We start from the raw sequence: 9903 nt of genomic DNA on the forward strand, positions 1-9903 counted from the left end.
CTGTGATTAAAATTTTTCCAAAAAACAAAAGCCCAGGACCAGATGGCTTCACAGGCGAATTCTGTCAAAAATTCAGAGAAGACCTAACACCTATCCTTCTCAAACTCTTCCAACATATAGCAGAGGGAGGAACACTCCTAAACTCATTCTACGAGGCCACCATCACCCTGATACCAAAACCAGACAAGGATGTCACAAAGAAAGAAAACTACAGGCCAATATCACTGATGAACATAGATGTAAAACTCCTCAACAAAATACTAGCAAACAGAATCAAACAGCACATTAAAGGATCATACATCATGATCAAGTGGTGTTTATTCAGGGATGCAAGGATTCTTCAATATATGCAAATCAATCAACGTGATACACCATATTAAAAAATTGAAGGAGAAAAACCATATGGTCATCTCAATAGATGAAGAGAAAGCTTTCAACAAAATTCAACACCCATTTATGATAAAAACCCGCCAGAATGTAGGCATAGAGGGAACTTCCCTCAACATAAGAAAGGACATATATGTCAAATGCACAGCCAACATCGTCCTCAATGGTGGAAAACTGAAAGCATTTCCACTAAGATCAGGAACAAGACAAGGTTGCCCACTCTCACCACTCTTATTCAACATAGTTTTGGAAGTTTTAGCCACAGCAATCCGGGAAGAAAAGGAAATAAAAAGACACCAAATCGGAAAAGAAGAAGTAAAGCTGTCACTCTTTGCAGATGACATGATACTATACATAGAGAATCCTAAAGATGCTACCAGGAGACTACTAGAGCTAATCAATGAATTTGGTAAAGTTGCAGGGTACAAAATTAATGTACAGAAATCTGTTTCATTCCTATACGCTAATGATGAAAAATCTGAAAGTGAAATCAAGAAAACACTCCTATTTACAACTGCATCAAAAAGAACAAAATATCTAGGAGTAAACCTACCTAAGGAGACAAAAGACCTGTATGCAGAAAATTATAAGACACTGATAAAAGAATTTAAAAATGATACAAATAGATGCAGAGATATACCATGTTCTTGGATTGGAAGAATCAACATTGTGAAAGTGACTCTACTACCCAAAGCAATCTATAGATTCAATGCAATCCCTATCAAACTACCACTGGCGTTTTGCACAGAACTAGAACAAAAAATTTCACAATTTGTACGGAAACACAAAAGGACAGACTCTTTAATAAGTTGTGCTGGGAAAATTGGACAGGTACATGTAAAAATATGAGATTAGAACACTCCCTAACACCATACACAAAAATAAGCTCAAAATGGATTAAAGACCTAAATGTAAGGCCAGAAACTATCAAACTCTTAGAGGAAAACATACGCAGAACACTCTATGACATAAATCACATCAAGATCCTTATTGACCCACCTACTAGAGAAATGGAAATAAAAACAAAAATAAACAAATGGGAACCAATGAAACTGCAAAGCTTTTGCACAGCAAAGGAAACCACAAACCAGACCAAAAGACAACCCTCAGAATGGGAGAAAATATTTGCAAATGAAGTAACTGACAAAGGATTAATCTCCAAAATTTGCAAGCAGCTCATGCAGCTCAATAACAAAAAACAAACAACCCAATCCAAAAATGGGCAGAAGACCTAAATAGGCATTTCTCCAAAGAAGATATACAGATTGCCAACAAACACATGAAAGAATGCTCAACAGCATTAATCATTAGAAAACTGCAAATCAAAACTACCACGAAGTATCATCTCATACCAGTCAGAGTGCACATCATCAAAAATCTAGAAAGAATAAATGCGGGAGAGGGTGTGGAGAAAAGGGAACACTCTTGCACTGCTGGTGGGACTGTGAATTGGTACAGCCACTATGGAGAACAGTATGGAGGTTCCTTAAAATACTACAAATAGAACAACCATATGACCCAGCCATCCCACTACTGGACATATACCCTGAGAAAACCATAATTCAAAAAGAGTCATGTACCAAAATGTTTATTTATTCTATGTACAATAGCCAGGAGATGGAAGCAACCTAAGTGTCCATCATTGGAAGAATGGATAAAGAAGATGTGGCACATGAATGAAATGGAATATTACTCAGCTATAGAAAGAAACGAAATTGGGTTATTTGTAGTGAGGTGGATAGACCTAGAGTCTGTCATACAGAGTGAAGTAAGTCCGAAGAGAAAGACAAATACCGTATGCTAACACATATATATGGAATCTAAGGGGAAAAAATTGTCATGAAGAACCTAGGGGTAAGATGGGAATAAAGATACAGACCTACTAGAGAATGGACTTGGGGATATGGGTAGGGGGAAGGGTAAGCTGTGACAAAGTGAGAGAGTGGCATGGACATATATACACTACCAAACGTAAAATAGATATCTAGTCGGAAGCGGCCGCATAGTACAGGGAGATCAGCTCGGTGCTTTGTGACCACCTGCAGGGGTGGGATAGGGAGGGTGGGAGGGAGGGAGACGCAAGAGGGAAGAAATATGGGAACATATGTTTATGTATAACTGATTCAGTTTGTTATAAAGCAGGAACTAACACACCGTTGTAAAGCAATTATGCTCCATTAAAGATTTTTAAAAAATCAATAGCGAATACTCTCCCCTCACTTTAGTCTGTTCTTGGTCAGAAAGCAGTGGTAGCAGCCCTATCAAGTCCTGCAGTGTTAGTGTGACCTATTTTGGAAGAGGTGCCTCTCTGGGCAAGAGCCGAAAGCAGTGGAGTGCTGGAGGGTACTCTTACTGGAACATAAGAGGCGACTATCACATTGTCGGGAATTTTGTGAGCCAACTTTTAAACACAGCTGTCATTAAAACTAAATCGTATACAGTAACAATTACATTACGTACATTATATTGAAAACGAACATAATACATGATCAAAAGTCATCGACTCCTAATATTTTCCTACATTTTTCTATTAGCTATGCTCTTGAGATTGTTCTTATTTATGGTAACTGAATGATGGAAACGCATCTCTTCCCAACTCTGCGTCAAAGGCCATCAAGTTGGTAGCTTGAAATCGGCAAATGCTACAACACAGTGCGATTCTTCCAACCCTCGTCCTCCCCCACAGAGCCTGTTGTTAAACATTTACCTGCATGGCACTGGTTGAGATTGATCCACTCTGCAGATACCCTGGTGTGGTGGATATCCTCAGATCCAACCAGTGTTGTTATATACCATACCAGAGTCAAGGGCTAACTCACAACTGTTATGTAAAGTGATATTTTAAACCTGCGACCAAAGGATGGTTCACGAAAGATGTTTAACGTCTACCATTTATAACAATGTCCTAAGACGCCCATACTATGCCATTAAGAGACTTTTAAAAGAGGTATAGCTCAACACGTGTCGGGGTGTGGTGGGGGTGGGTGGGCAGGATCATGAACATCAGCAGAGGACTGAGAAACAAGTGCAGGTAGATCTGATCAATTCCTATAGATTGTTACTTTGAGTATGAAATAAAGGGATGATTCTTGAAAGACCCTTCTGACTGGGCGTCTGTGGCTTGAAGCTTTGAACTTCTCACTCGACACTTTGTAAAAAAGTAAATTTATTAGCTAATTTAGGGCAAGGCAAAGAGAAGGGAGTCTCCACCCATCTTTGGCTAAACATTTCCCTTCAAACACTTGTGCAACTCTTTGAGCGCATTTCCTCATATGTAAAAGGGTGATAATAATGCTTAGCTTACAGAGCTGTTGTGAGGTTATATGTGCTTAGCATACGGTGAACACAGAATAACGAAATGATAATGATTCTTCCTTGTATTTCCTGGGTCCTTCAAAAGTAGTCCCCAGGTCTAATTCATCTCCCCTCTTTGATTCTTCTTGTCCTGATTGGCTTCAGTTTCCCCCCACTGTAAAATACATATTGGACTAGAATCAAACTGGCATTCCATTGGCCAAAGTTGGCCTGCTTGGATGTGTTGTTTGGCCCATGTAAAGGGCTTAAAGAGGAAACCAGAGCCAACATTTGAAAATTGAGATATTTTACATAGAAATCTAGAATTTCATCTTCTCTTGAAAAATCAGGAGATGGGGCAACAATGAGCCCACATTCCTGCATGGCAACAATTGGCTAGAGCCAAGTGACAGCTGCCCCCTTAGGTAGAGCATGCACTGTCAATTGGCCAGACCCCATCTGGCCTGCTCTACTCATTTATATAATCTGCTTGATTCTGCAGACATCTCAATTTGTGGCCCTCTGGACAACTGGAAGCAGTCTATGCCAGGAAAGGCGTAGGCACTTACTTGCTGAATGAATAAATCTCCTACGCTTTTCTTTTTCCTCTACCATTTTCTTATCTAGCCATGTTAAGAAATCCCAGTTATTGAGTAAAGAGCTTCTCCCTTTGAAAAGTGAATTGAACGAGTCTGTTAGAGTCAGGAGAGTCTAAGTTATACTGTGGTAACAAACAACTCCTATATCTCAGTGCCTTACAACAAGGGTTTATTATTTGCTCACACACACAAACCTAGACACAAAATGAAAACATCCTCAGATTTTCACATGCATGGATAAGTATATGAGCGTGTCAGTATGTTCACAATCACGAATCCAATAAAACCTCTGGCAGATGAACATATGGACTCACACAGAACCCTATTTAGAGACTGATCAGCTTAGATTGTACAACCCTGTTTTCATAAGAGACATTAAAAGGCCCTGGGATCCAAGAAAGTAAAGGATGGAGGTACAAGAATATCCATCCTCAGTCAAGGAATTGCCCCGCATGAAAAAACCGGTCTGAAAGCTTATATAAGCGCCTAAGGGCTTAGAAAAAGACGTTAAGAATTTTGGACATTAAGCATTTTGCAAATGCATACATAGGCAGTATTTTAGTGAGTTCTCCCCCTCTGGGCTTCTAGCTCAAGGGGGAGATGCACCCCAGGTGTCCATTAGGCAGAGAAACAGAGCTGGCTGGCGCAGGTCCAAGAGAGGGGTTAGGAGGCTGAAGTCCTCTATCTCCAGCAGGAGCTGTAGACACGAAGAAAGGGGTCAGGGTCAGGTCACACCCATTTTCCCTCCTGGCTCTCCCCTCTTTTTTGTTCCACCCAATCAAGGCTTTGTCACCTGGACTGTATTGCACAGAACTCTTCCTTGCTGGTTTGCCCACCTCAAGTCCTGCCTCCTCCAAACCCTCCATCACAGCCACCACATTTCTTTTTGTCAAGCCCAGTGTCTCTGAATATGCTCCTCCCTAGTTCAGACATTCCCTGGCTCCTCATCACCCACAGTGGCTGATCTAACCTCCTAAGCCTGGCATGCCAGACCTCCGTGACTGGTAGCCTCTCCACCCTCATCCCCTCTGTTCCAGCAGTTCCTTCAGGGTGGCTGCTTCACTCACACTCCATACCGAATGCACCATTTTGGTCTGGTCGTGCCCAGCCCTCCCTCTCAGCCTCCCCAGGTGTCTATCTCGCCTCCAGTCCTTCCTCCCCAGGCTCATCAGTGAGATACAGCCGCAAAACACGACTTGTGAAGGCATCCATGCTCCACCTTGAGACTGGAAGCTCCCTGAAGGCAGGAACCAGATCTCCTTCTGCACTAGGCTCTTGCCACCTATGTATGTCCTCCCCAGGTCACAGCAGACTTCAGGGGTCTGGATAGAAAGTCCTGGACCGGGAATCAGGAGACCTGGTTCTTCCACTTGATATGCTGCATGCCCTAGGGTAGGTCCCTGCTACTCTTAGGGACTTGGTTTCCTTATTTCTTGACATCAGGGCACTGGACATTTGGTGTTGAGCACAATGCTCGATAAACCGATGATTCACTGAACAACCATGTACTGCCACTTCAAGAGTCAGACTGAGGAGCTTGGCTGCCTGGGCCCAAAGAGGTTCAACCCCCACCCCCCCTCCTACTCTGACTTCCCAGTCAGGCCCTGCTTAACACAACCGCCTCCATTTCCCAACTATCCCCAACCCCATGTTCTCCTTTCAAAGACCAGGCTACCTGGTGCAACTCAGGGCTGGAGCACAGAGATGGAGCCAGAAGGGGCCTGGGAAGATTCTCTCAGAGCCAGCAGAGCCTCGGCCGCTTCCAGTTTTCGCTGCCACTCTGAGGAGGCAGAAACCGAGACCTGGTCGGAAGCTTTGGGAGCCTGCGAAGCAAAGGATGTGAGAGAATGGGAGCTGGGAACCCACACCTCCCCCGTGCCCCTTCAGTCCCCAGCTACCCTGAGGCCTTCTGCTCTTCTCCTTCACTAAGCTTGGCCCCTGCCAGGGTTCTGGACCCCACAATTTCCCCAGAATCCGTGGCTGCAGTAGAAGGGGGTTAAGGGTGGCACAGGGCTGGAGGATCAGAGTTGAGCATCTAGGAACAAGGAAAGGAGAAGCCAGGGGATTTACCCCTCTGGCAGGCACATACTACCAGTGGAGAGAGAGGAGCAAGGATTTTGCAATATCTGCATGTGGGAGTCTGAATGCCAGCTGGCCATTAGTCGTTGTGGCTTGGACAAGTCCGTTCCCCTGCTTGGACTGTCTTCTTTTCTGTACCTTTCTTTTTCTATATCTTTCCTGAGACACTAATTCCTCCCAGCTTTTTCAAAACTCCCAAGGCAACAGTAAAGATTATGGGAAGTCAGAGGTGTCTGTGTTTTAATCTTCAAGGCACCTGGAGTGACGTGATTACTGTCCCTGTCCAAGGACTGGTTCTTGCCTCCATATTCCCCAATCAAGTTTCCCAAGGCACTTGAAGGGCCAGCTTGGCTCATCTCCAGGAACTTTTCTCTGACGGTTATTAGACTCTCGCCTGGGTGAGATGGTGGGCCTCACCATCATGGCCCCCCTTCTCAGCAGGAGCTTCTATCCCATCGATTTGTTTCATGTGGAATAACAGCCTCCAGTTGTCAAAGGCCTGCTATGTGGCAGGCCTTGTGCTAGTCCTCTTGTCAATGTTATAGGTGTAGAATATTGTCCCCTCTCAGTACACTGATAGGAAAATAGAGGCTCAGAGATGTAAAGTTACTTTTCCAAAGTCTCACAAATTGGAAATGGCAAATCTGGGAGAGCTCTGTCGTTGCCCCATAGTCTGAGATGCCACCTTCTCCTCCTCCTCCTCCTCCTCCACTTGCACCGCACTGCCTTCACTTCCTCTTTCTTGCTGCCATGGCCTTAACCAGAAGGTTGGGCACTCAATAACAAAATATACAACTAGCTCCATGGTCCTTCTCACTCTACTCACCTGCTGGGCAGGGCAGGGGGTCTGTGTGTCTTCCTGGAAAGAGAAATTGTTAGTTGCTTCTTCAAGGGTGCTGGAGTCCAGGACAGAGACAAAGATTCCGAGGCCAGACCGATCAGCAGAGCTCCTTGGGAGCTTGCCTGCAGGAGCAGAGAGCACAGGTTGGAGTCAGGGACCAAGCCGGCCATGGAAAGGAGATGTGGGCATGTTTTAGGACAACGATAGGAGCCCAGGATGTCAGAGTTGGGAAGACCTTGAAGACCAGCTAGTCCTACTCTTCATTTTGGGACTGGGGACTATGAGACCCAGAGAGAAGTATTTTTTTCCCCCCAGGGTCATATGGCAAGTTGCAGTAGGGTTAGAGATGGTACCCAGGTCTTCAGGACACAGGAAGGGGTCTGGGCAGTGGCTGAGGTGGAAGCTTCCCACACTGGCCCCAGACTCCTCCCCAGGGGTTGCACAGGGGTGGGCCTCAAGCTGATGTTCTCCTTCCCAACTGTGAGAGACTGGGGACAGCTTAGGTGAGCCTTTCTCCCTGACCGTCTCCCCCCGACTCTACCTCCCACCCAATCTGAGGCCTCATCCCACTGTGGACCTTTTTGACCGCACCCCCCCCCAGATGTCTCCAGCCCACCAACACTTGGTAGATAATATTGATGAGGTTTTATAGTTGGGGAAGCTAAGGCCCAAGGAGTAACTTGCCCAAAGCCACATCGAAATTGGGTGGTAGGACTGGTGACAGAAGTACTCATGCTCCCTACACCCAAAACTCAGACACCCTCCCTGGCCAGAGATACTCACTGGGGACTCCTGCTTGAATGGCCAACTTGTTGACATGACTGTGAGCTTTGGGAGAGGTGGTCCCACTCCTTATCAGTCCTTCAGTCAGGTGCCTCTTTCGGAGTGGCCCCTGCTCCGACTTCAAGGTACTCTCAGCAGGCAAGATGCTGCAGTGTTCCCTAAAGTTGGCGATTGCAGGTCTAAAGTCAGTCACCTTTAGAGGAGCCCACTCCCCTCCCCTTGTCAGACACCATACTCACGAGAAGAGGGCACACTTGTGACACTCGCAGACCTTGAAGAGGCAGTAGTGCTCCTGGTCCTTGACTTGGGCAGTGATGCCGTGTTTGTGGCAGCGGGCTCTGCGACGTTTAGCTCTTCTGGGGCCAGGTTCAATCCCCCATGGGGCTCCGGTCTCAAGTCCAGTGGTGGAGTCAGGGGGGCCGCAGGGCACAGCAGGCATTTCATTGGGATCCATGGTTCTAGAGCAAGGAGTGGAGGTCAGGGTGGCCACATGATCCCCTACCCACAACGTACTTCCTCTGCCCTTGGAAAGCCCCATCTGAGGCGGCTGGATTCTTCTCCACCCAGCTCACCGTTGAAATGAGATTGTACCCTCCCTTCTTACTTCGTGTAGCCTCCTTCCCAGGGCGCTCCACTCACGCATAGGCAGGTTGCAAGAAACTCTGGGCATGGGTTCTGTATATTTTCAATCCAATTACTAGTCTCTCTGCCTACCTTCACTCCACATAGACACCCTTCACAGGCATGCACATGCACTCTCACGCCCCCTTCAACAATTACTACTTCCCTTTCTCATGTATCATCTTGTATTCTGCTATGCCCAGCTATTATTCCTGGCATCCACTTCCACAATTGTCTTCCTAACCTCCTGCATTCATTCACTCCCTACTCATGATTCTATGCCCCTCTGCATTCAATTCTATTATTAGTCTCCTGTATGCCCTACATTCAATCTTCCTCTCACCTTCCATTCCGATTTTTTTTTCTTGCACCCCATTGAAATCTTAATTATTCTCTTGCTCCCTCTTTAAACTGACACCCCTTTGCATCTCATGAAATCATATTCTGCTGGATCTCAAGCCCCTGTTTCAATCATTATTTTCATTAATTCCCTCAATTATTTATCAAGTAGATGTTTGTTGATCCCCCCTAGTGAATGCCAGACCCTGATCTAGTCAAAAGCCAACTCCTCACTACACTAATTGTTCTCTTGCACCAACACACCCTCTCTGCTTTCATGCAAACCCGTGCATTCCCTCCACAGCCTCCCAACAATCTTCCATGCTCCTCTCCAAACTTCAACAATTATGCTTGGGCTTCCCTGGTGGCGCAGGGGTTGAGAGTCCGCCTGCCGATGCAGGGGACACGGGTTCGTGCCCCAGTCCGGGAAGATCCCACATGCCACGGAGCGGCTGGGCCCGTGAGCCATGGCCGCTGAGCCTGCGCATCGGGAGCCTGTGCTCCGCAACGGGAGAGGCCACAACAGTGAGAGGCCCGCGTACCGCAAAAAAAAAAAAAAAAAACCAATCACGCTTGAGCACACCTTCCCCTCCTCCCGCACCCAGAGTGCACCACCTCCTCTCAGGCTGCCAGACCATTGCCTGCCACACCCACCTCAGAATCAAAGGGAGGGGCATAAGCCCTGCCCCAGGGGCCAGAGGCCAGGTGTCAGGAGGCCTCAGCAAGCGGTCGTCCGTCCCACAGGACTTCAGCCAAGGGGGCTGGGGTTGGGTGTGGAGTGGGAGGTGGGGGTGGGGGTGGGGGTGGGGTGGGGCGGGACATGAGGTACCCGGCTGAGATGGAGGAGAGGAGAAGGGGTTGGGGATCCATAGCAGGAGGGAGGGAGGAAAGAAGAGGTGTGGAGAATGAGGGTCCTATTCCTGATGCCAGTCTGTGGTTACCCCAGCCTCCACCAGGTCA

General features: G+C 46.7%; 1 protein-coding gene across 1 annotated transcript; it reads right to left on the reverse strand.

The window, feature by feature from the left end:
• Positions 1 to 5965: 5965 nt before the first annotated feature.
• Positions 5966 to 8437, reverse strand: LOC115850392 (doublesex- and mab-3-related transcription factor C2-like). Its single transcript, XM_030852125.1, has 4 exons — positions 8223 to 8437; positions 7984 to 8141; positions 7186 to 7322; positions 5966 to 6103 (listed from the first exon to the last, which is right to left on the reverse strand). The coding sequence occupies exons 1-4, from the start codon at positions 8435 to 8437 to the stop codon at positions 5966 to 5968; spliced, it is 648 nt and encodes a 215-aa protein (XP_030707985.1).
• Between the last annotated feature and the right edge of the window lie 1466 nt (positions 8438 to 9903).

This window comes from Globicephala melas, unplaced genomic scaffold, assembly GCF_963455315.2.
Source record: "Globicephala melas unplaced genomic scaffold, mGloMel1.2 SCAFFOLD_836, whole genome shotgun sequence".
NCBI classification, from domain to species: domain Eukaryota; kingdom Metazoa; phylum Chordata; class Mammalia; order Artiodactyla; family Delphinidae; genus Globicephala; species Globicephala melas.